The 26,863-nt window shown below is 42.6% G+C and overlaps 1 protein-coding gene across 1 annotated transcript in view; it reads right to left on the reverse strand.

Annotated features, from left to right (window-relative positions):
* Positions 1–20,985: 20,985 nt before the first annotated feature.
* LOC127197511 (killer cell lectin-like receptor subfamily B member 1B allele C) overlaps positions 20,986–26,863 on the reverse strand; it is an 87,112-nt gene continuing 81,234 nt past the window's right edge. Inside the window, exon 6 of the mRNA XM_051155445.1 lies at positions 20,986–21,305. Within this exon, the coding sequence (XP_051011402.1) occupies positions 21,164–21,305 (142 nt within the window). The 3' untranslated portion in view covers positions 20,986–21,163. The remainder of the gene's footprint in view (positions 21,306–26,863) is intronic.

Below are 26,863 nucleotides of genomic sequence, written 5' to 3' on the forward strand. Positions count from 1 at the left end.
CATACATTTGGTCCAGTCACTTATTGCTCAGCGTATCTAAGCGTTAAAATGGACAGCTCAGTTTCTGAGATCTTTCGTATCATATAAAACTTTCACTCGGTGAGCCTGTTACCTGTGTTTCTTTTCAGCCTGTCTTTTATTTTAGAAGTGTTGACTATGACTCTACAATCAGTGAGGACAGTAATATGAATTTCTGTCCCCTGACAGATTCAGTAGTGTGCAGGTCTTTGGTGCTCACCACTATACTTACTCAGGGTGCTTTTTCTTGAGTCCATGCTAGCCCACTAGTGTTATGGTAGGTGGGAGAAATGAAAAGGTAAATATAAGTGAATATAAGTAAATAAAAATAAAGCAATCATTTTACCAGAAAGACAAAGATTTAATAGCTAATCACATAGGTAACTCTTGCAGCCAGTATAAGCGACGCAGCAGAGAAATAGCTACAGGGTGTAGGAGGACACATGTTGTGAGGGTTTTAGGGCTGCACCAAGTTATAATGACAACCAGATGAACAAGACCAGTTGCTGCCTAAGAATAGCTCACCGCCTACTAATTATGCAAATAGTAATTTACTTGGGAGCTACGATCAGTGTTCTGTGAACGAGAACATTACAAAAGACTTTCATAAGGAGGTGCTTCTGGAATTGGAATTGTTAGCGTGGTTCAAAGTTTTGCAGGGAGAAGAGAAAAATCAAGGCCAACTCAGGATACACAACGAGACCTTGTTAGGAAGAAAAAAGAAAAAAAGAAAAGTCATGAGTGTAATAGTTCTTCTATTCTGCAGAGAACTGGAAGGTAGGCTTAGGATGGTGGTGGGGAGGGAACCCCAAAACCACAGAAGCTGCTCACAGACTGTTACAAAGATGAGGGCCTTGGCAGTGGCTTTGGTTTTCGTCTCAGTTCTTAGAGTTGATGCTGTTCTGATAGAGATTGGAAGAGAGGAGAAAGTCAGGCTGGCACTGAGGTGAATGTTGCTGCAGCTGATGAAGCCAGATGAAGACTGAAATAGACAGGAAGGACTTAGGGCCCATATACAGGAAGAAAGAGGTGACATTATCACCAGTAGGCCACTTGAATTACAAGACATGTGCTGCAGGAATAGTTAGTGATGTAGACAGGAATCTGGGAATCGGTGTAACATCAGATTAGCACCATGGGCACTGATATGATGGCACGGGTGCAACCATTCAGAAAGGGAGCAAGAATGGGGAAGTCTGCCTTGCCAGTTGGCTGGTAAAAGCTGCAGGCCTGGAGCAGCACGTGTGTGTGTTTCCCTGGCTCCCATGAACGTGAGCAAGGCACCCCAAAGTGGCCCTGACATTACCTATAAGACTTTTGTTGGTGCCCTTAGCAGGCATAACTAACCATGGTCCATTTTAAGAGGGGAAAAAATCGATGTTAAGTTTATTCTGGCATTCCTGAGAACGTCTTGAACTTCAAGTTCCCCTTTATGAAATGGCAAAGTCAACACAACTACAGTGTTACTCAAGACCAGTAACCTGCAGGCAGCTAAATGTGCTTTAAACTAAACAAAAATTATTCAGTTCCCGATGTGGCAATCCTTTCAAAGGGAACTTGTCTTTTCCTCCTTGAACAATAAGCTGTTTTGTAAGTCGAAGTGTCCCTCTGTTCTCAGATATATAATTCTTGCGTCAATTCATCATTGTTGGCCAAGAAATTTCTAGGCACGGTGTGCAATTGTGGACAAGTGATTGAAAAGAGGTAATTGGGGGAGGGGGTGGGGGAAGAAACAGGTGCTTCTAAGGTCAAGTTAGTACATCCACCTGGCTGGCTCACAGAGCCAACTTTGTAAACAAAAGCTCAAATTTTTAATCCTTCCATTTGCCAAGGGTCCACTAATCTTAAATGTCACCCTGACAAATGGACTCTTACTGAAGAGGACTGACCAACAATCCATCAGTGGGGACATTTTAAATCCCTGACTCTTGGCTTGCTGCTAGAGGAAATACCAAGAGCCTGGAGTGGTGGATACACAAGTTGGAGAAAAGATGTGTGTGACTCATAAAGACATAAAGAATCATTTAGACCATGTGGTTCATCTTCAAACCCACCACCCTTCTTCTGCAAGAAGCTACAAGCTTCATTGGAGGAAAACAGGAAAAAAAAAAAAAAAGCCAGCCTCAGCTAATGCCACCCACCCAACACAGACTTATTGGTTGGCTCAAAAACATTTAGAGATATGAATTTCAGGTGTTGAGATTGGGTCGAAATAAGGAAAACGATCCAAGGAAGCTGATAGGCCACAAACAAGCTGCACTTGGAGCATGGGTGTTACCTCTGAAGGAAAAGTTTAAGTTTTCTCTCCTCTCTGTAATAGAAGATGGAAGCGAGATTCCCCTGAACTAGACTCTTCCTATGTCTAGAATCAATCCCCAGAGTATAAAACTGTTTTAATACTAGGACGGACAAGAGAAGTTCCGAGACGTTGTGCGCTGCTTTCTGCGTATCTTTTCTTTTTCTTGCTACAAAAAGAAAAGCTAAAAAAAAAATATGAGTGAAATATCCTTTGCTGGGTAAGTCCGGCCTACTCCACCAAGGTTGTGGCAATGTCAGTCTGCATGAGCAACCCTTTCGGCCTGGGTGCTGAATTCACTGCAATTTCTGTGGTGATATTTGAAGGTTAGGGTTAGCTGTGACATGTGTTGTGCACACCAATCTTTCTGCCCCTCTGTTTTATCACTGAGTTAGGTTTTCAAAGTGTTTTCTTACATTCTGTTTGCCTCAGGCAGGCCCATTCTAATTTCCACCTGATTCTGACTTTATTCTTGTGACAGTAAATATCACGCATGTTCTGTCAAATTGTTGTCACTGTTGTGGTACAAGATATGACATCATTTACAATCGGTGTCAATGGCTCTATAACCCTTTAGTTGTTAATCATAATGTTCTGGTAACACAGAGTCACTAATCCTCTTATTTTTGGCTTCTTGTCAGTGCCTATCACATAAGTACTATTTTGAAAGTCCTCAAAATAATTAGCTGGGCAAGGAAAAACCTAGCAGGATAATTCATGTAGAAGAATCCGCCATTAATTGTCAAAGGTAGCAAATATTCAGTCATTAATTAACACCACAAGCCGGGCGGTGGTGGCACACACCTTTAATCCCAGCACTTGGGAGGCAGAGACAGGCGGATCGCTGTGAGTTCGAGGCCAGCCTGGTCTACAAAGCGAGTCCAGGATAGTCAAGGCTACACAGAGAAACCCTGTCTTGAAAAACCAACAACAACAACAAAATTAACATGACAAATATTATTCCCACTCTTTTCAACCTAACATGAGGCATTTCAAAAGCAAAGTGTAGAACAGGATGGATCCAGCCACAGGAAGAAAAGGCAGCAGAGGATAATGTGTGCTCAGCCTCTCTTAGCAAGTCTCTCAAGCGCAAGGAATCCAAACAGCTAAAATGGTCAATATGCAGAAAAAACAGGATGCAGGGAGCAAACCAAACACAAAATGACAGGGCAACTTAGTCTTTCACCTTATAGTAATAGCAACTTGGCTCCACTAAAGTGTTTTTAGGTATGAGAGTAACAGCAACAACGCCTTCTCTGTTGTTATTTGTTTGCTTGGCTGGTTATTTATTTGAAACAATAAGAGGGTAAGTTCAGAGAGCTGGAGCCCCAGGTGGGCTGGGACACTGTCCCATTCCAAGCTCAGTGGCCTGAAGAGGAGCGTGATGGCTGATGGTGTGGTTGCCAGTCCCAAGTCCAGCAGGTGAGATCCAAAGAGAGCGATGTGTTCATCCAAGTGCAAGGCTGAAAAAAACCTGTTGCCAGTCCCAAGTCCAGCAGGTGAGATCCAAAGAGAGTGATGTGTTCATCCAAGTGCAAGGCTGAAAAAAACCTGATGTCTTAGCTCAAAAGTCAGGCAGAACTTGACCTTTTTGCTCCATATCGTCTCCAGCTGATTGGACTTGGCTCACACATGTGGAGGGTAGGGCAGGCGGTGTCGGCTTTGAAATCTTTTTCTCACTGAGACTGAGGCAGAAACTCAGAAATTTCCTATAGGGAGGAGCCATCTTCTCTCCCCATGCCCCACTGAGGAGCACGGTACCACTCAGCCCTCTCTCTGGCTTTTCTTTTTTCTTTTTTGAAAGATTTATTTATTTATTGTATATTCAGTGTTCTGCCTGCATGCCGGAAGAGGGCATCAGATCTCATTATAGATGGTTGTGAGCCACCATGTGATTGGTGGGAATTGAACTCACGACTTTTGAAAGAGCAGCCAGTGCTCTTAACCTCTGAGCCATTTCTCTAGCCCTCCCTGGTTTTTCTTTAAAATATTTCTTTTCTTGGAGAAATTACAACGTAGGCATCTCTTGTTATTTTGAAATGTTTATGTTGTATTATTATTGCATGTGTAGTTATCTTAGAGACAATTTCACAGCTATCTCTCCAAAAGAGAAATACCCTTATCTGTTGAAGAAATACTCAGCTTATTCTGATTAAACGGGAAATAGTAATGTTTGAGCCCTGCCCTCCTCTAAAGGACCTCATTCTGTCATTTGTAAATTGACCTGATCATAATGGCCATGGTGTCAGCTACTTGATAGTTAGGTGCATTTTAACATAAAATAACTAAATATTGAAAATATGTGAGAGTCAAAATTAAAGCATTTCTAGTGGTAGGATTTTAGGTACAGGAAATTCAGAGTTGTCTTGTATCAGGAGAATGACATTGAATTACAGTAATTTTCTTTTAAAGTGAGACGTATGAAGTGATACAATTTCTGTAATTAAAAAAAAAAACTAAAAGAAAAACTTATTAGAGAAGAATGCCTTGTGGCTTCATTCTCTCTCGAGTGTTCTCCACCCCCACCTCTGATAGGGTTTCCCTGTGTAGCCCTGGCTATCCAGGAAGTGGCTGTGAAACCAGGCATGCCTCAAACTCACAGAGATCCTCCTGCCTCAGCCTCCCAGCCGCCACCTGGCTCATACTCTTCAAAAAAAATTTTTTTAATTAAATTATCGACTTCTAATAGCTTCCAATATAATTTTAGACAGAGCTCATAGAACACACCAATCCTTTAATCAGCCAGTGTGTTCCAATGCACCACAGAACGTGGCCAAGAGGGCAAGAGGGTTCGGGCGTGTGAAGGAGTCTGGCCAGTGTCAACCAGCCACATCTGTCCTGTCGTAAGATCATGGACAAAGCGTGGAAACACTTCTTGTTCTGGTCGGCAGAGCCGCATCTTCAAGGCCACGACTCTTCTGTTCGCCTGCTTCCTCTCTCCTTCTAGTCTCTTCACTGCACAAAGATTTGCTTCTTCCTTCGATTGACACCTTGGAAACGCTGTTGTTTGCTCATGGAGGGCACGTTTGTTCTGAGACCTTTGACAATCCCTCAGAGTCGAGGGTGGTTTCATTACACAGCTCCGAAGAGGCTTCAGAAGCACAGTGACTACTTGACATAGAGACAAGAATGGGGTCTTTGATTGGGAAGAAGGGCTCTTTGTTCTAATAAAATGTAGCCAAGTTGTAAATGGGACCATTAGAAGCCCAGGCAGCGCCCTTCAAGGAGGTTCCTGGAGCCAAGGCTGCTGCTCTTCCTGCAGGCAGTGGGAGACTGATGCCAAGGTTCAGCGCCTGTTCAGGGGAGCAGAGCTGTAGTTTCTGAGCCTTTGGGTCAATTTATTCCATTTGTTTTTTCAACAATTAGTACACCTTTACTTTTCTCTTCTTGGTGATTTCCATATTTTCTATAACTGAAACACTGGTTAAGGCCAGGCACGGGCATACACACCTGCAATCCAGTCCAGGGCTGCGGATGTAGCCAAGTGGTAGGTGCTTGTCTAGCACGTGTAAGACCTTAAGTTCCATCCCCAGTAGAAGGCAAAGATGGAGTGTGCAGGAGTTCGAGACCAGCCTATGTTGCATACTGAGAGTCTGTTTGAAGGAGCCAGGATTGAAGACTAACTCAGTGGTGGAGGGTTTGTCTTGTATATCCAAGGGCATAGTTTTGAAACCCAGCATGCCACGTACACACACACACATAGACACGCGTGCATGCACACACTCACGCATGCACACATGCACTCACACAAATTCAGCGTTTCTTTTTTATATATACATTTTATTAATTTATTCATGTTACATCTCAATTGTTATCTCATCCCTTGTACCCTCCCACTCCTCCCTCCCTCCCTCCCGAAATTCAGCGTTTCTTAATCTAGTGTTTAGCATTTCCATTTATTATTTGCTAACCAAGTTTTCTCAATGTAAGAAGATAGTTACCTCTTTAAGTCTTCTATGTTCTATTTCATTAATTCGTGCAATAACAGATAATTAAAATAAAAAATTTTTAGCCAGCTGTGGCAGCTCAAACCTATGATAGCAGCACATGAAAGGCTGAGTCAGGGTGTCTGCCTGTCAGCCCCAGGTCAGCCTGAGCTACATAGCAAGAGCCTGTCACAGAAAAGCCAAAGGCTGAGGTTGTCACTCAGGGTCAGAGTCTAGGCTGCAGAAGGTCCAAGTCCCACCTGCAGCCCCACAACACATCTACCAACCAGTCTCTGCGATCATAAAAGTCTCCTTTTTCACTGAATTGTCCACACTTCAAAGCAAACAGCAGTGAGTCGGTGATTTGACGTACTATCATAGATCAGTGCTGATGACTGATAGTCAGACCCACTTGCCTCTACAGTGATTTTGGTATTATTTAGTTTACACTAGTTGCATGGGCTGTAGACTCTGTTAAAATTGTAGTTCCCAGGCCTGCAGTCTGGACTGCGTGTGAGAAGCTGGCTCCATCAGACCTCAGGCCTCTTTACAGCTTGGAAGCCAGAATCTGCCAAGAACCCCCCCCCGGGGGGGGGTGTTGTGTTCACAGAGAAAAGGACCGGACGGACAACTAAAACCATTGACGCTCTGTTCCCTGTGTTCACCACTGATCAGCACAACTACTAAAGCTTCCAGCCCTCGATTCTGTTATTAGAGAAGGTGATTTCTAATTCAAGCTTTAAAAAAAAAAAAAAAAAAATCACTGCCAAAGTAAATTTGCTTATGTGGCATAAATTTCAACACACTTTAGGTACTTTCTTCTTTAAGATCCAAGGAGCAGGGTCTGGAGAGGTGGCTCAGCAGTTAGAGAGTACTGATTGCTCTTCCAGGAGGCCTAGGCTCAAGGCCCAGTATGCACGTGGGGCCCACAATTGTCTATCTCGACACTCCCAGGGGATTTGATGGCCTCTCCTGGCCTCTCAGGGCACACACATGCAGGTAAAGCACTCATACATGTTAAAATTAAATAAACTTAAAAAAAAATCTAAGAAGCAATTTAAGAATTTGACTATTGGAAAAAGAAACTTAAGTGTGGAAAAGTTCAAACTGCTTTCTACATGAAATGATTTGTTAAATACTTAACCAGTTGCAGTATTTGTTTTGTTTGAGTTTTTTTTTTTTTTCCTTTATGTTATTATACACCACTGCAGTGCTTTTCGTTCTTTGGAATAGCACATGTTAAATTGACCATGAAGTTCCGTTTTCCCTGTGATCCAAGAAGCACTTGCAGGCATTGCTGCCTTGCTCTGCACAGCTTTAGGGATTGCCATGATTAGGGTGATAAGGCAATGAAGAAAGGATAGACAGACAGACAGACACACACACACACACACACACACACACACACACACACGCACACTAAATGGCTGAGATCAGGTAGGCCATGTGATATGATGGAGATCCAATAGTAACAACCCAGAAATTCACTATTTTTTACATTTAATTGGAGGAAGTGGTTTATTGTCTACAACTGAAGGAAGAGTAGGTCTCACTAATGTTTGTAGGGCTTTTCTATGGAGGAGCAGACTAAAAATCTTGGAAAAGGGAGCAGTGGGGTCACCGTTTCTGCACACACTGCCAACATTGGCACATGGACCAGTGGATGGCTTTGCCATTCCCATGTCTCTGAGGCATTGGGCCCCCGACATGACTGTGCCCATGTCAACAGCACATGGTCACTCAGGACTTCATAAAATCTCCACACATTACATTTAGACACTGTGCAAGTAAGAAGGACACTTGGCTCACTGTGTGGTAAGTACTCTGAGCTTGGATTCATCTTGAATAGCTGGGACATTTTAAACTCCTAGCAGTATTTTATCATCAGTGCCTATGTTACAGGATACATATTTTGCTTTAGAAAACACTACATAGCTATACTGGAATACATTCATTTAGTAATTATTCACTGTGCTGTGTTTCCCCCAAGGACAGAATCAGTACAATTCATCACCAGGACCTTGTGCCTGGGAAGAACACAATGCCTCAAACATAGTAAGACTGCAAAAAGTGTATGTTAACTGAAGTAATAAGTAAAGGCAAATTTCATTGCTTGAAAGTGATTCTCAAAGAGTGCAGAACCCTCAGCAGGGACACTTTTCATTCATGCCCCACTGTTCATGTTTGCCCAGGCTTCCTCATTGTGAACTTTTAAAAAATTATGTGTATGGGTGTTTTGACCGTATGTCTGTGTGTCTCGGTAGAGGTACAGACCCTTATGAGCTGCCATGGAGGTGCTGGGAGTTAAACCTGGGTTTGTCTGGAAGAGCAGCCAGTGCTGTGTTCTTAACCCCTGAGCCAGCTTTCCAGCTCAGCTTATGGTTTCTTTAGATGACAATAGTTGGAAGTCAAGTTTGGGGTGATTTATATTGTTATGACTAATGGAGGATTACTGTTCCTAGCCGCTGGATGACAGATTAATGAGAACAAGGAGGGAAGAAAAGGACAAGAGAGAGAGAGAGAGAGAGAGAGAGAGAGAGAGAGAGAGAGAGAGAGAGAGAAGAATGGAAGGAGGAGGGGAAGGAAAAAGTCAATGTGGTGTGGTGGCTCACACTTATCTTAGCACTTGTAAAGCTAAAGCAGGAGGCTTGCCATGAGTTCCAGGTCAGCCTGTCTCAAAAAACAAAGACTAACAACACAAGGTCTGGGCTGGAGGGATGGCTCAGTGGTTAAGAGCACTGTCTGCTCTTCCAGAGGTCCTGAGTTTAATTCCCAGCAACCACATGGTGGCTCACAACCATCTATAATGTGATCTGATGCCCTCTTCTGGACTGCAGGTGTACATGCAGACAGAGCGCTGTATACATAATAAATACATTTTTTAAAAAGTGAAAGACATACCCTATTTGGATCTCTACTATACACTAATTCTATTAGATTCTAATATAAAACTTTAGGATTATTCCAGACTTCTGAATGTTTACAAATGCATTCTCCATTACAATTGAACCTGACTCTCATTATCAACAATTCCTTTATTTATTTATTTATTCAATCCATTTAATTACTTGTGATCTGTTAAATCTTCAAACTTCCCCAAGACATCTCTCCATCTTCAGGGCTTCCTCCTCCCTTGATTGTGCTCCTGCCTGGCTCTCCTTCCCTGCCTCAGCACCCTGCCTGCTCTCTGGATGACTCCTCAGGTCCCCTCTGTGCACATGGACTCTGATGTCTCCCTTATTGGAGGGAAAAGAAAGACAGGGAAGCAAGAAGGGATGAAAAGGAAATGTGAGAAAGGAAGGAACAGAAGGAGCCATTTGCTTTTACTTGCCATTTTATCTATGTGCTTGAAGAATCACTTTAAAAAAAAAAAACTTTGCTTCTTTGTAGGCTATTATCTTCTAAGATTCATCTTTTGAGGGTCACAATGCCAGTTAGACAAACATAAATACTAGTCACCTACAGCAGGAAGGAAAGGAGTGATTGTTCTGCATTGTAAAGCTGTGTGAAGTTTGCAGGAAGAGAAAGTTGAGCTGAGGGCTGGCCTATGAGGCCCTGTAGGGATGGCTACTGCCTCGCTTTGTAGCCTCGACTGCCTGGTGCAGAGAAAAAACAAAAATTAAGGCACCGTTTAGAAAATGGGTTTCAATTCTGTGTCTTCTTCCCTGACCTCACTAACAGATCCTTCAGTGGAGGACACTTTTGTAGAAATGTCTGGTGGTGGTAGCATCATCGAAGACCCCGAAAGTCCTCCAGTGCCTCCTGCCCTAAGCCTTTCGTCTTCGTCTGTGGTCGGCTCATCCCCATAGATCTGAAAAGCATGAATGATCAGGTTTTTAATTCTTTCTGCAAGCTCATGGGTTAGTCTGCCTGGTCCATGAATTCTAGCACAGTAGACAGACAAAGGACACAGAGATTGCATTCTGCTTTGGTTCAAGTGTTTTACCCATGTTCTGAATACTCGCTCCATATTTTCCTGCCCTGGCCCATAGAAACATTTGAAAGCACTTTGAGTTTCCCAGGCATATAATGTAATACCTGTATCTTAAACAGCAACAGTTTCTGACATATATTTTTCCATTTCTGTTTGGGGAATCACATTTCCAGATTATAACTTCACAAGCGGCAATTCTGACTCAGACGACAGCATGGATTTTCCTTTTCCCTGGATCCTTTAGTTAATTGTATTGACTGAGCACCTTCTGTGCCAGCAATGGAGGAGGTCAGCCTGAAAATTTCAAATAAGGCCAGGTGGGGCTGGCAAACATCTTGTATCCCAGCAGGTGTAGGTGGATCTCTGAGTTCAAGGCCAGCCTGGTGTGCAGAGTGAGTTCCAGAACAGCCAGGGCTACACAGAGAAACCCTGTCTCCAAAACCAAAACCAAAACTAAAAGCAAGCAAACAAAAAGATTCAAATAGGAAAGAAACCGGACATTCCTGACTGCAAATTAAGATTTGTTAGTATGTAGTCCCTAATATGCAGTATGTATGTAATTTGTGATAGTATGTAATTTGTTAAGAAATATCTGTTGATCATTTTGGGGGTAAAACTGAGTGTCATTGGGAAAGTTGAAATCTTGTGAAAAATCGGTGTCCTTGTCTGTCAAATGAGAAAAGCAACAGCATCCCACAACATGGGTTTTTAAAATAAAGCTCGAATAAATCATTAATGACAAAATATTTGGAATGATGGCTTGGCCTGCTGTAAGAACTTAACAAATATTGAGATTGATAAATCAGTAGAGAATTTAGGCTTAAGCCAACCTTGGTCTTTGTGCTGTTGTAGAATTGTGGCCACTGTACAGTGCTCATCTCTATATTGATAAAGCCTGGTCTATGGCTAGCTTAACAGATATTCCAAGCCAAAGAAAAGGTCAGTTCACTTAGGACAGCAAACGATCACTTGTTGGCTGCCAGGCAGTGGTTTGCATTGTTCCAGGAAGGAGGAGGATCATAAATATTTTGCTGTGCCCTGGACTCTGCCTAATTGATCTGTGATTGTGCAAATGATTACAACAATGTTTGGTTAATTCAGTTCAACCCAAGCACAGACATTGCTGCCATGCTTTCCACTTCTTCCAGGGCTCAAGAGGGTGGGGAGATGAGGGGAAAAAACACCCTATAATAATCCCTAAAAAAAAATCTAAAATCTAAGTGTTACTCAGACCATTCAAAGGCCAGGCATTTTCTTTTAGTGTAAATAAGGAAGTTCTTATTTGGGACTAGAAAATAGTCAAGTCCACCTAACGCTAATGTCTCTGTTAAGCCTTGTGTGATCTGAACTGTGGCCAGCCCCTTTTTCATCACTGACCTGTGATATCTTTAAGTATTAGAAAAAAGCACAGGGAGACTCTACAGATGCCATCCGCATCCCACATCAAAGGGAAACAGTAAGCAAAACAGAACAGAGGTTTTAATTTTTAGGTAAGATGACTATTATGAAAGATAGCCCTAACCAAAAATAATGGAAATCAAACATGTAATTTTTGTTTTGAAGAAACTGTGCAGCCATACAAACAAATGCTTCATAGAGAAAGACTTTTGGGGGTCCAGGTGATTGTGATTCTTTTTACTGCCCCAAAGTTCTATTCCAGTACAGCAGTAAGCCGAGAGACAAGTCTTCCGTGCCTCTAACCAAATTATTCAATCTGTTTTCTTACTGAACCTATTTTGTTCTTTGTAGCACTCTTTTTTTTTTTTTAACTCTACTTTATTTGGGGGTGTTTAGGCCTCAACCTCCCTTCCAACCTCCCGATCCTATGTAGGAGAGAGAAGGTTAGTGGGGAGAGGGGGGCCCTTTACTTCTCCAGACTGTTTAGGGGGTCAAAGCGTCTTTGGGGCTATACCAATCTCTGTCAACAGCAGAAGCAGCCAGCAGTCTCCTCTAAGCTGCTGCGCCCAGAAGTGATTCTTCCTGTCTGTCTGCTCCAAATGGCCACACCGTCTGTCTCTGGCGTCTTCACACTGCTCCCCACCATGCCAACACTGCATGCCACTCTACACTCTCTCCAGGCTCTCATTTATACCCTCTCCATGCCGCATGAGGCAGTTCTTGCCAGCTGGCAAAATCCACACCTAGAATGAGGCAGTTAACAGCTGTGGACAAACTAAAGCTCAAACTGAAATCCCACACTTAGGATTAAGCACTCAGGAAGCAGAAGCAGGTGGTTGTCTGTGAGTTCAAGGACAGTCCGGTCTACAAAGCGAGTCTAGGACAGCCAAGACTACACAGAGAAACCCTGTCTTGAAAGAACCAACCAACCAACCAAACCAAAAGTGTGTTTACATAACACAACTGAGTTTACAAAGACGTAAAAACTTCCATTACATTCTCTTGAACTATTTTTTTTTAATGGTATAAGCATAAAACCTGCTATTATAACAAGTTTTTAAAAAGATTTATTTATTATGCATACAATACCTGCATGTATACCTGCCCACCAGAAAAGGGCACCAGATTTCATTATAGATGCTTGTGAGCCACCATGTGGTTGCTGGGAATTGAACTCAGGACCTTTGGAAGAAAAGCCAGTCCTCTTAACCTCTGAGCCACCTCTTTAGCCCCCATTTTAGCAAGTTTTAAGAGCAGAATTTAATACCATTAGTAACCACACTGTCACATAGTAGACTTCTAGAACTTACTATCCTGTATAATTGGAACTTTATACTTCCCCTACTTTCATCCCATTCTCTTTTCTGTGAGACTCACTAATTTGTATGCTTCCTATAAGCAGAAGGTGTGGCCCAGATTAAAGGTGTGTCTTCTGCCTCAAGATCTGGATTAAACACATGTACCTTAGCACCTCAGAGGTCCAGACTAGAAATGGGCTCACCCACTTCAAACCAAGCAAAACAACCTCTCACAGCTATGTCCTCTATTTCTGGATCGTAGTTCATTCCAGATGTAGTCAAGTTGACAACCAAGAGTTGCCATCATACAGATGGTCATGAGCTGATAAACAGATCCTGGGAATTGATCCCAGGTCTTCAGGAAGAAAGGTCAGGAGTCTGGAATTAATCCTTTGCTCTCGATTGTGGTGCTGAATAAAAGTGGTGTTGAGCTAATGAGCTAATGATTAAAAATCTTACTTTATTCATATTAGGCATAAAACAAAAACACCCTTTAAAATATGATACTGCCAAGTCACCTGGGTGGTTGAATGGATTGGTCTGAAGTGAAGAGACCAAATCCACAGATACGGATTTGCCAGGCATGGTGGCACACCCTGAAATCTCAGCACTGAGGAGATGGGGGTGGGGGGGAGGAAGCAAAGGGTGGGGGAAGAAGGTCATTTTCAGTTATATAGAGAGTTTGAGACAATGTTGTTGTACAGGGGCCTCTGTATCAATAGTAATTAAAAAGACAAAAGAACAACAGAAAAAAAAAAAAAGAAGAAGAAGAAGAAGAAGAAAACATTGCCTTAGGCAGGAGTCTAGGAAAAACTTGCAGTGCACTCAATACATTTTCCATTCTAAAAAATTGAATTTGAAGTATCTGGGCATTGTTGTCATATAGTTACTGAGTATTGGCAAACCAGAGCCAGTCAGAGTCTTGTGGGATATTAAGTCAACAGCCACAATTGTATTTATTTTAAAAGCTCATAAGATTAGGGTTTATGTGCTTCAGGAAAAAGCAGATTCTTTGGAAATTTCTCAAATGTCTTTAATACACAATCTTTAGCTTTAGCTTAGAGAGAGGGAGAGAGAAGGAGAGAGAGAGAGAGAGATCAGCTTTTAGTAGAGCCCACATGACTTTGGTCCTCAGCCTTTATTCTTCCTTTGTTCTTTTTAGATTACCAAAAAAAAAAAAAAAAAAAAAAAACTATGTATGAGATGTGTTCCAATGACCAATAAAATGCTCAAAGAATGAAACGAGAGTGTGAATGTTGCCAGTACACACTAGTCACACTAGTTTTCAAATATTCTTTATGCTGTAGTTACAGAATCATCTTGAGTTATATTTTCATTCACATTCTATAGCTGGGGTGTGGCTCCCCAACCATACTCCTGGCTTAATAATCATTCCCATCAGCTGGAACTACACACTAGCACAACTCCTTAAACTTTCTCATGATACTCAATACGGCCTTTTACTCATTCAAAAGAACAAAATGTAAATCCTGAGTGACTGGAAGTAATAAATCCTAAGTATGTAAGTGAATAAAATGAGGCACTTGGTCCAAAAGATAATTCTGGCTAATATTAGGCATTCTTACACAATTGACAAACCACCCTGTCATTTTACTAGTACATTCTACAAGTCAACTCAGAAGAAAATAATTTTATCTGATGACATTTAGGATGGAGATTTCACAATACAATATATATTGATTATATTCAACCCTCTGTCACCTTCACTTATCTTTCTTCCTCTGAATTTCATCTACTACCCAATTAATTTCCCTCCTATTTTTATGCCTCCTCTTCTCCCCTTTATTTGACCCCTTTATTTTTCCCCATTATTTGCAGGAGCACAGGCAACTCACCAGTGGCTACACCATTGAAGAAAAGGAGGCACCCTCTCTGTCGACAACCACTAACTCCTCACAAAAGGGTGGGGCCTCGTGGCAACTCCCCCATCCATGATGGATGTTGAAGGGCCTGATCTTGTGCAGGTATGCTTGGCTGTTGTTTGCTCATTAGCAGTACAACCCTGTCATATCCAGATGGCATTTTGCAGCAGTCCTCCCTTTCCTCCAGTTCCTACATACTGCCTTTTCTTCTGTGATGTCCTGTTTTTGCCTGAGCATCCAGCTGTCACTTATCTTCTCAGTACTTTGGCCAGATAAGAAGCATCCGCATGAGATGTTGCCTGCTGCAAAAAGGAGAGTCTCTGCCCAAGGCTGAAAGCTGCACTAGTCTGTGAGTAAAATAGAAGGACATGTTTGACAACATAGCCATTTACCATTTTGGTAAGGCTTACAGTATCAGGCACGTATGCCTTCTTGTGTAGATGCCTTAAATCCAACTGAAAACACTCATGCCATTATTGCACCAGTGGGTGTATCTTGCGTGACAGGTCAGTACTGGATCATGCTGGGTCTACAGCTAGCTAAGATGCTGATGAGTTTGTTTTTCCAGAAGAAGCCTGGATAGCACCTTCTGCCACAGTGTATGGTCACCAGAAGGGAAAGAGCTTATAGCTCTATTCCAGGTTGATTTCTCTGTATCCTGTAGCCAACGTATGTGATATTTTCAGCAATACGGTCTTACTATCTAATTCTGGGGGCCAGCCAAGAGTAACGACAGTAGCTAACATTACTTGTGGAGCCTCTGAGGCCTCTCTGGCCAACAATCCACAGGTTGGCATCTTGCGCATGACATTGGTATTTTAATTTTAAAACACATGACTTCAGGAGCAGCATTATTCACCTGTGCAGGCCACCTCCATTCCAAGCCTCTTTTTAAAGTGTATTTTTATTTTTATTTTTGGTTTTTCGAGACAGGGTCTCTCTGTGTAGCCTTGGCTGTCCTAGACTCACTTTGTAGACCAGGCTGGCCTTGAACGCACAGCGATCCACCAGCCTCTGCCTCTCAAGTGCTGGGATTAAAGGTGTGTGCCACCACACCCGGCCGAAAGTGTATTTTTTTAACAAAAGGTTTCACTTCTAGGACTATAGATGTTATTCTTTGGGAGTGAAGTAACAGCCCTACAGCTGCATTAAGAGGTTCTTGTGCCTTTTCCCTCTTCACACATTACTACCTACGACTGTAGCCTACCTAGTGCCTAACCCCGCTTAAGAAAGGCTCCTTGTGGGCTGGAGAGATGGCTCAGAGGTTAAGGGCACTGGCTGCTCTTCTGAAGGTCCTGAGTTCAATTTCCAGCAACCACATGGTGGTTCACAACCATCTATAATGAGATATGGTGTCCTCTTCTGGTGGGCAGGCACACATGCAGGCACAACATTGCATATATAATAAATAAATAAATAAATCTTAAAAAAAAAAAAAAAAGACTCCTCGTGTTTAGCCTCTATTAGAAAATCATCTAGTCTTTACACAGGTTGTTTGTAGGTTCTTTCAAATAACACTAATTTCATTTTATTTATTAATGGTTTTGATTTAAAAACAAAACCTGATTTAAATAACATCCTCCTCTACATCTCCAGGCTAAAAAAGGAAAGTCCTTCATACAAACTTCCTTGTGGAAAATGTCAAAGAATTTGGGACCCAAATTTTAACACTGAAACTGAAACATGGGTAAAAAGTCACACATATCCAGATTGCCAGACATTCTGTCATAAAGTTGGGGCCAGGGGGCCAGTGGGAGAAGACGTCAAATGCTCTTTACTAAAGGAGACCAAAGTGGCAACAACCAATTGTAAACTCTAAACTTGGACTGGACTCTGGATTGAGAGGGGGGTTATCTGAAATATACTAATGATAGTTTAGTAAAGCTTGGAAAATTAAGGTATAAAATGTATCTTACAATATGAGGATGTTTTTAATTTTAGTTTTTTTCCTACGTGCAACTTTCAACTCATTCAGAAAAAAAGGGAGTCAAAAGAGAGGTTAAATACATCTCAAAAAACTGTAATGATTACTGGGCCTGGGTTGGGAGAATACCAGTGTTCACTGACCATTCTCCGTCACTTGGGTAAATGTGAAAATTCCCCGGAAGTGCTATACTCTTAACGTTGCAGCTGTGTATTATGGACACAAGGTGGCAATAGACTCACTTTTGAAAATTTGTGAAAACACTTCTTTATCTCACACAACACCCAGAAACAAATGTTTCCTAATGTGACATCCTTCCTTGTTTGCCAGGTCTAGGAAGAGAAAGGAGTGAAGGCCAGGAGCCCTGAGGAAGTTTACAATGAGTGGCAGTTAACACGCAAGTCAGCTAGAAGTCTACGAAACAACAATTGGAAGCTTGAGAGAGATCTGACGCTTTTCTTCTGGTTGGAAGAACTACCATTTTTGGCTACACACACACTAATAAATATGATTAAATGTTTAAGCTGGGTGAGGATGGGTGCACGTCTTTAATCCCAGCACTTGAGAGGCAGAGGCAGGTGGATCTCTGTAAGTTCAAAGCCAGCCTGGTCTACAAAGCAAGTTCCAAGACAGCCAAGGCTACACAGAGAAACCCTACCTCAACAAAACAAAAGAAACAAAAACAGTTACAGATGCTATGATTTGTGTGTGTGTGTGTGTGTGTGTGTGTGTGTGCAGTGTCTCTATTTGCAGAACAGAAGCTATCCCCAAAGCAAAGAGGTGGATTGGTGAGGACTAAGTTGTCACTGGACAGGAGTGTAAAGTTCCCATGTGCTGAAAGAATGATTGAATGTTTTTATCATAGAGAAATAAATGTTTGAAAAATTAGCTATTTGTACCCTGTTTCAAACATTATACAATATATTCATGTGTCTAACTAAACACAATACCTTATAAATATGTACACTTTTATGTCTTTTTTTTTTTTTAAAGATTTGGGGTGTGTGTGTGTATGTGTGTGTGTGTGCCCGCACGTGTGTGGCCCACAGAGGCCAGGAGGGAGAGTCAGGCCCACTGGAATTAGAGTTACAGGAAACTGAGCCACCCTCCATGGATGCTGGGATCCAAATTCAGGTCAGCAAAGTGCTGTTTACCACTGAGCCATCTCCCCAGCTCTGATTTTATGGTTCATACATCAGACCAAAATTTTAATGAGAAGATCATATGTCTGGATTTCTGTGATTTTTACCAGAGAAGCCAGCTGTTTGTGGCCAATTATATCTTTTGCTTCTGAGTCTCCTGCCTTGAGCTGCAGTGGTGGCTACACTGTGTGCTATGCCACAATCACCTTGTTCAGGGATCCTTCCAGGGGCTTACTGCCTTGCGCTACACTTTCAAAGTCACAGCTGTGAACTTAGCATTCAGAAACTTAGAAGACACCTGGGTCTTCTTCTTCTGTCCTATCCAAACCTGCTACTGTTATCTTTCTAAGTGACCATACTGTCAAATATGTACGTTTATATCCATAGACCCATAGACCTGGGCTGCTCTTGGCCTTGGTCAGAGTTGCTTCTTGGTGCAATGAATGACTCTCAACAGAGATTAAAGTGCTGAGAATAGGACTCTGTCTCACTCCGCGATGGAGTAGCATCCCTAAATGGGACACCTGTATCAATCCCGACTCTCGAGGCTCAGAGAACTCTATGGATGAGAAGGTGGGGAAAAAAATCTAAGATTCAGCAGATGCTGTCTTCCAGACAGGACATAGCCACTGCACTCATGGACTCCCAACTCTGTGGTTATCTACACAAGACCCTCAAAACCACAGCACAGTAGGGGTAGATAAGCCCCACCCCTTAGGGAGGAGCTTGTGGCAGTGGACAGTTGCCCAGGGAGAGAGATAATTTTTTGGTGGGGAGGGGGAGAGAGGATGTGGCCACTAGTCGGTTTCTCAAGATCCCGTAGACCTATGCTGATTGCAAAGTGACATTGAAATGCCTTCCCTAAAGACAGTAGGTTCCCCACCAGAGCCTAGGGTTGTCTTTTGAATGGATTTACTGAAGAGACTCTGAGTGAGTGGGTGTGACTCTCTCTTCCTCTGGGGGCATCTCCAAGGGAGCAGAAGCGACAAACTGGGGATTCAGATGGCCCTTGAGCATGAACTGAAACAACAGACTTCATGGAAGCAATTCCATTTTATTCAGAGTGAAGAAGGGTTATTTAGAACTTTGGGGCGGGCCTTGGGATATCCAGGGTCGGTATAGGCTGCAGGGCGAAGGTACTGAGATGCCTCATTTATATGGAGAAACATTCCAGGAATCCCAGGCGCTTGCTGAACAGGTTCTTGAGGTGGGGAGGGGGCAGTTGGACCTGTAATTTCCCTAAGTACTGTGTGACTTTCCTCAGGTAGAGGGTGTAGGGATCCCAGCTCCCTAGGCAGAGAAGAGGAAGCCCTGCTGACAAAGGGAATCCTCCATTTATCGAGGTACTCAGGGCTCTCCCGTCCTGCAAACTTAGCAGCCCGGCTTCCATACACGGGGGTGTGAGTTCGGAGTTGATATCTATCCAGTGACCACAGAAACAACCAGACTGAGAACTGGACACAAATGAGTGTGTCAGCCACATGGTCTCACATGTGGTGGAGGCCAGGAGGTGTGAGTTCTGAGTTGACATCTATCCAGTGACCACAGAAACCACCTGACTAAGAACCGGAGTGTGTCAGCCACATGGTCCCACGTGTGGTGGAACTCAGCCTACACCAGGACAACCAGTCAAGGTTCCACAGATATGTGGTTCTGCCGAGACCTGAGCAGCAAAAACACCCAGCTAACCTCATTTTATGAACAAAGCCACTGGGGGCGTAGATGCTAGTCGTGCAGCAAAACTTAATGGACATGACCATCCGAGGACAGCTGTGTTTATACTCCCTTATGACGTTATAACTTTGTAGCTTAGATAATTTGTCGATTACATTTGAAATGATCTTGAATCATTTGTTACCGATTTGTTTGCTCTGATTCTAATGACTAAAATTGGGGGGGAGGGCTTTTGTGTTTGTTTTTATTATTCATTTGGGTTATTTTAGTCTGCGTTTCACTGCTAACTGCCACAGACCCTAATTTAGGAAAACATGTAACTAGTTCAAAGGTAGCTTAGTTATGTGCTAACAAGGCGATGAATAGTTTGAAAAAATACATACATTATATGTGTTTTAGTACTGTTCTATGCTGTGACACAACTCTGTGACTGTCTTAGTTAGGGTTACCGTTGCTGGGATGAAACACCATGTCCAAAGCAAATGGAATTCTGAATATGAGTCTCTAGTATGGTGCACGTATTTTAGTTTTCCAAACTCTGGAAAATGAAACACATAAGCTATTGAATGACATTGTTCTAAAGGCGACATTATTGAACAAAATCTATATTTTAATTCAGCACTCCTCACTCCTTTTCTTTCTCTCCATCTTTTTCTACCTGAGACCCCCAGACTGGGAATGGAAGTCCGGCCTCCTCTCTCCTCTGCCCAGCCACTGGCTCATAAGCATCTTTATTAACGTGTCAGAGATAACTGGAGAGCATTCTTTACACAACACTGAGACAGGAGATTCTTCATAGAGATAACCATGCCCATATTTGGACTGCAGCCAGATCTCGGGGCACAGGAATCAGTATCTGAATACACAGTGCTGGAAAACATCCGCCGCCGGCAGTTTCTGACTAACTTACTATGTGGCCCGATGTATTAGTTATTTTTCTGTTGTTGTTATAAAACACAGTGGCCAGGTGGTGACCTGTAGAAGAAAGAGTTTACTTTGGCTTTTCATTCCAGAGGGTTAGAGTGGGGGGGGGGGGAGAAGAAAACATGATAGCTGGAGCAGAAAGCCAAGAGCTCACATCTTGAACCCAAAGCACGAAGCAGAGCGAGCTACAAGTGGGTGAGGCTTTTACTCTCAAAGGCCATCTCCAAGTGGCATTCCTCCAGCAAGGCTGCACTCCCTAAACCTTCCCAAACAGTGCCACCAACTGGGTACCAAGTGGCAAACTGCCCCAGGAGTTGGAGGATATTTATCATTTAATCCACCACCCCCAGGCTGGCCTTGTACTCATGACCCTCCTGGCTTAGCCTTCCTGGGGCATGAGCCACCAGTCCCTGCATTAAGAGCATTTTAATAATGATTTTGCAAATGGCTTTCTGTGGCTGTTTTGCAGATGAGCTCGGACACAATGAGGGTCACAGACTCCAGGATTAGAATCCGGTGTCCCTCAGCTGCCAGGGCGTCTTCCCACAGACAGAACATCTCGCTTAGAATGGCACACCTGTGTCTGCGTACATTTACATTTACAGAATAAAGACTCTGCAAGCATCACGGTGCTTTGCAGAGTCCGTGCCTTGTGGCACTAACTGCACTGGGAGGGCTGACAGCAGGGACAGACTGAGCACAGAGATCTGCTGTGGACGGTGAAGTCATGGAGATGCGATTCGCAGTCAGGAGTCATTACACGCGGTTTCACGTTTTGGTTCCTTTTGGCAGATGCAAAGATTATCTGAAACACAGCTCTCAGAAACCACTCTGTCCTTTGAGATGACGGCACAGCTGCTGCTTTTACCTTCACCAGCAATTTTAAATCTGAGGAAGAAAAGAATAACTACTCTCAATGTTTAGGATTTTCTCATAATTATGCTCTTAGCCATTGTTTTCCTTTGGACTTTAAAGGAAAGAATAGAATGCACAGTTATTAAGTAGAGTAAACACAAACAACGTTGTAAACATTAAAGGCAGAGATGATTAAAAAAACAAAACAAAACAAAACAAAAAACCTCTAAAACTTGCTGTTTCTTCATTGGCAAAGAGTCCTTCCAGCAAGAATCTTCATAATGATACATAAAAAGGAAATGGCTTAGAGAGAGATAATTGATGCCCTCATCCTAGTACTAACACAGAACATGATACACTTCTTTTTGTTGAGTTTCAGCTTTCTTTATATACAGGGTTAGGGGCTAGAAAGATGGCTCAGCAGTTAAGAGCACTGGCTGCTCTTGCAAGGGACCTGAGTCCAGTCCCCAGCACCCACATGGTTGCTCACAGTGTCTGTAGCTCCAGTCCCAAGGAATCTGATACCCTCTTCTGACTTCCACGGACACCAGGCATTCGTGTGGCGCACACACACACACACACACACACACACACACACACACACACACGCAAATACTCGGATACATAAAACAAAATGAACAAATCTCTAAACTAGATTAATAACAGAAAAGTGTACACACATACACACACACATATATGTACACACATGTACGTGGTTTAACTAGGCAATGTCTGGGGAAGTATTAAGATAACCATGACTGTGTGACAACGGTTACACACAGTAGGTGCTCAGTGAAAGTACTCAATATACAGAGTGAGCTCACAGGGTCTAGATCACAGACTTGCAGGCAGAGACAGAACCACGTGATACGAAGCCACAATTCCTCCTTCTCTTTCCTTAGGTTGGTAAACGTTTGATTGACATGAAGTTTCAAATATGCACGGCTCCCATGGCTCTGTGCTGGTGGGGACACAAGTAGAATTCAAGCACTAACACAAACAGTATCGGGGTTGATTGTAAGGGAGAGATGAGTTCTAAACGCACTCATGGGTCTTAAAAAGAAGATGGCGTATGATAGCGGCAGGCTCCCTCGCGGGTGTCCTTCCTTTGTTTAGTCCTTCATGGAGCCGCTTGAACTTGAGAGGCAATCTAATGTCATCCTAGGGGTCAGCATGCTTGTCCAGCCATGATTTTCCCTCTTTTATTTCTTCCATCCTTCGGGATCTTTCTTCAGCTTTCAGGATCATTTCCCTAGGGCTGATCTGTTTAAGTCAGTGGCTTCCTTTCAAAATTCCTTTAAAGCTTCCCAGGGCTTCTTTTACCAGAAGCTCAAAGAGTTCTCTAACATTCCTTATTAATTCACCCAAATAATCCTGTGGGGAAAAACTGTTTCTCTCTCCCTTTTTCTTACCGGAAAGCCAGGGACAGAGAATTAAAACAAAAGTGGGCCTTGTTTGACTAATACTCCTTCAACTGAGTGTGGCAGCCTCTGGGCTTACCAGTAGTGTCATTTTTGTCCTCAGAGTAAAAGGACAGATCGACTGAACTTAATCTGTGCACATCTCCTCTCCACTCTATGCCACCTTTTTTTTTTTTTTTTTTTTTTTTTTTGGTTTTTCGAGACAGGGTTTCTCTGTGTAGCCTTGGCCATCCTGGACTCACTTTGTAGACCAGGCTGGCCTCGAACTCACAGCGATCCGCCTGCCTCTGCCTCCCGAGTGCTGGGATTAACGGCGCCACCACGCCCGGCTCCTATGCCACCTTTCTATGTCTTACAATTTCTATACTTAATAAAGAAGTAAACCTAAATGTATTTCAGCATTTTTTTTCATTTCAATCTCTTGTGTTCTGAATGTGCAATTCGCAAGTTTTTTCAAGCAAGATTATTAAGACAATTCTCAATATCACTCCTGAAAACCTTACTGAAAACAATGTATAGAGATTTGACTGAATTCTACAGACTTTTGCTTATGAAAGGAATGAATATTCTGCTCCTGTTATACAAACAAACATGAATTCTGAAGTGTCAGTGCTCTCATTGCCTTCACAGTGACCGTGACAATCTCACACAATAAGAAAATGACAAGACTGCCAAAGAGCTAACGGCTTCTTTGTGAGCTGCACACAATTACAGTTATGGTATCAAGTCCCTCAAAAGGTCCTGTGTGGGATAGCTGTGATGACTTTAAGAGATGCCTGGATTACGGGTGCCATAACTCCATCACGGGATTAACCCATTGCTGAGTTCCCAGCTCAACAAAATGAAGCCTCACGAAAAGATGCAGGTCATAGGGGCCAAGCCTTTGAAGGGAAGAGATCTGCTTGACCCCTACCCTGTGGCTTTGCCGCTTCCTCTGCTTCCTGTCCACCACAAGGTGAGCAACTCTGCTGTGCCCTTATATGTAATGAAGTTTTGGGTTCTTTGTAAACTCAATTGTGTTGTGTAAATATGGTTTTGTTTGAATCCCAAGTGTGGGATTTTAGTTTGTCCACAGCTCTTAATTGTCTCATGCGAGGTGTGGCTTTTGCCAGCTGGAGTCCTTCCTTGAGCACCATGGGGAGGGGCGGGGCCTAGGGCTCAGAATATCAATGAGAGCGCAGAGAGGGCGTGGCTTGGTGTGCGGTGTTGGTCTGTGGCGGGTAGCAGTGTGAAGAGAGCAGAGACGGATGGTGTGACAGTTTGGAGCAGACAGACAGGGAGAATCACTTCTGGGCGCAGGAGCTTGGAGGAGACTGCTTGCTGTGTCTGCTGTTGACAGACATTGGTATAGCCCCAAAGACCCCTCAACAGCCTGGAGAAGTAAAGGGGTCCGCCTCTCCCCACTAGCCTTCTCTCTTCTATGTAGGGTTGAGAGATTGGAAGGGAGGCTGAGGCCTAAACACCTCAAATAAAGTAGAATTTTTTTTTTTAAGAGCACTACACTTATACAACCACATTTCAGCATTGGCACAGGGCTAGCAGCAATGGAGGAAGCTGCAAGTGGGCTTGAAGCCCCTTGAATTGTGAACCAAAATGATTTTCCACTCTTGTTTATCTGTGATATTTTGTTAAAGCAACAAAAGCTGATCAATTCCTGTTTCCATCATGGCTCCTCAACTGTAGTTGAACTATGATGCAACCTGTGACGATGTGCTCCTCTCTCTCAGCTGTCCAGGCTCCATGCTGACACTTACTGCTTTTCCTGTCACATCTACTCCTCCTCTGTTGGCTGTGACCTGAGAAACTAGCCTCCCAACACAGTATGGCTCATTTTAACCAAAGCCTGAACAGTGTCATTTAAGAAATTCTTTGGGGGCTGGGTGTGGTGGTGCACGCCTTTAATCCCAGCACTCGGGAGGCAGAGGCAGGCAGATTGCTGTGTGTTCAAGGCCAGCCTAGTCTACAAAGTGAGTCTAGGACAGCCAAGACTAAATAGACATAGAGAAACCCTGTCTCAAAAAAAAAAAAAAAAAAAAAGAGAGAGAAAAAAAGAAAAGAAAGAAAGAAAGAAATTCTTTGGAACATATATTAAGTGTTAGAAGGAAAAAAGAAAGTTCTATGTGCCTGTAGGCTTCTAAGTTGATCTTTTAAAAATGAATATTGTTTTTAAAGGAGTTAGTCTAGTCTGTGGCCTTAGAAGAACTTGTATACATACATACACACACACATACACACATACACACACACACATACATACATACATATATACATGCACACATACACGTGATTTTCTAAAAAGATGGTATCTTTTCATACATGGAAAATTTCAACCACCTTTGGAACCCTATTTTCAGACTGTTCTGAACCTCTTCAGTCTTTGCTATCAGTGTCAGAGCCCTGCAGTGTAATGACCTGAGATGAGTATCCATGGTAGCTGCTCTAGTACTCACACATCAGAGATTAAAGCAGAGCCGTTTATCCACTTCCAGTTCTTGTCCGGCAATGAGTAACTTAGTCCTATCCAAAATGACAGGTCTTTTTCCTTTGCCAAGTCCTGCAGGAGTCTCTACAATCAAAACAGAATAGAGGACTTAACCCTGAGTCTGTGTATGGGTGACTCATATCCTACCAGCCTCCTGAAGTCTAGTTCACGGGTCACCTGTATCCCTGCTGAGTCCCCAGGTAATGCTTCCTCCTTTGTGACTCTGTCCGTGTATTTAAGATCCTGGGACACTCAGCTTACATACGCAGTTATTGGCTCACATGTCCGATTAGTCTTTTGGACTATGAGCTTCCATAATGGAAAGTCCCAACTTCCTTTGCATGGAAGATCTGTTAAGTCTAGAGTCGTCAGTGTGGCTCAAAGAACGTGCTAATGTCTCTATTTTATGGAACAACTTACCAGTTCTTCTTGGTCATGAACGAGCAGCAAAGTGGCTCCTTTTTCATCACAGTCATCTAGACCTTTCTGCCAACTGCTGGAAGTTTGAGAAAAATGTATGCATTTATCTTGGTATTGAATCCAGTCTTTTGGGCACTTTAACGTAGCTGGACTATCTGAAGTGAGAAGCAGACACAGTATATTTCTATCCGTTCTTGCTGCACCACAGCCAGTTACACATAGTAGTTGCTTTACTAACACACACTTTTACTAACATGTGCAGGAAGAAGATTACTGTTGTGACATATCAAAGAGATATATACCAAGGAATTTACTTTTGCTTCTATTAATTACCTTTATACAAAGTTAACTATTTGACACATTTGCTAATATATATCTATATCTATATATATATATTCCATTTGAGTGCATTCTTAAATTAATGATCAAGTGTGCTAGCATCCTGAGGCAGTATGGCCAAGTGGTTAAGACCTCAGGATTCAAGGTTACACAGTTTCAAAGATATTCCCAGCATTATCAACTGCCAATCATGAGACCCTCAACAAGTTTCTATGCAGCAATTTCCTGTAGCATAAAATTATGGTGATACAGTGTCTTCATGGGCGGCTGTTGCACGCCTTGGCTTCTGTAACCCCTGGTAAATAGCAATGTCAGCTATTATTCTTGAGAAATTCAAGGCACAAAAATTACCTGTTGTCTTCCTTAGGTTCTCTTGAATATACACACTGCATTTTTCTATTGATGGTTTCTGTATTAAGACTCGCACTAGTAAAGAAAACACACAGAGAGAATTAATTGCTGAAATGAATGGTGGAACAGATATTCTATTTCTCACTTAAGAGAATCAAGTTATTTCAACAAACCTGAGCATCTGGATTGAGGATAAGATATTATCAAACTGGACTGAGGAATCAGTTTGGAGACAGAATATATTAAACAAAGAAAAAGAAAAAGACAGAACATGGGGCTCCACACCAGTGTTAAGTCACATATTATCTGAGAGCCTTACAGAAATTCTTACCTTACTCACACTCGTGCCTGAATTCTCATCTTCAGAATGACTATTGCACACCCTACAAGAAAGACAACTTGCTGCCCTTGGGGTTTAGTAGGTACTTAATAAACTATACACTTGAGACTTTTAGTTATCTTTGTTGTTACTGTTATTGTCACAATTATGACTTTATTTTTTAGGCTCTGGGTACATCATGTGTGTGGTGGTGGAGCTTGGAGTCAGCTCAGAAGACATCCAAACACCAATTCTCAGC

This window comes from Acomys russatus, chromosome 13 (genome assembly GCF_903995435.1).
Source record: "Acomys russatus chromosome 13, mAcoRus1.1, whole genome shotgun sequence".
NCBI lineage: Eukaryota > Metazoa > Chordata > Mammalia > Rodentia > Muridae > Acomys > Acomys russatus.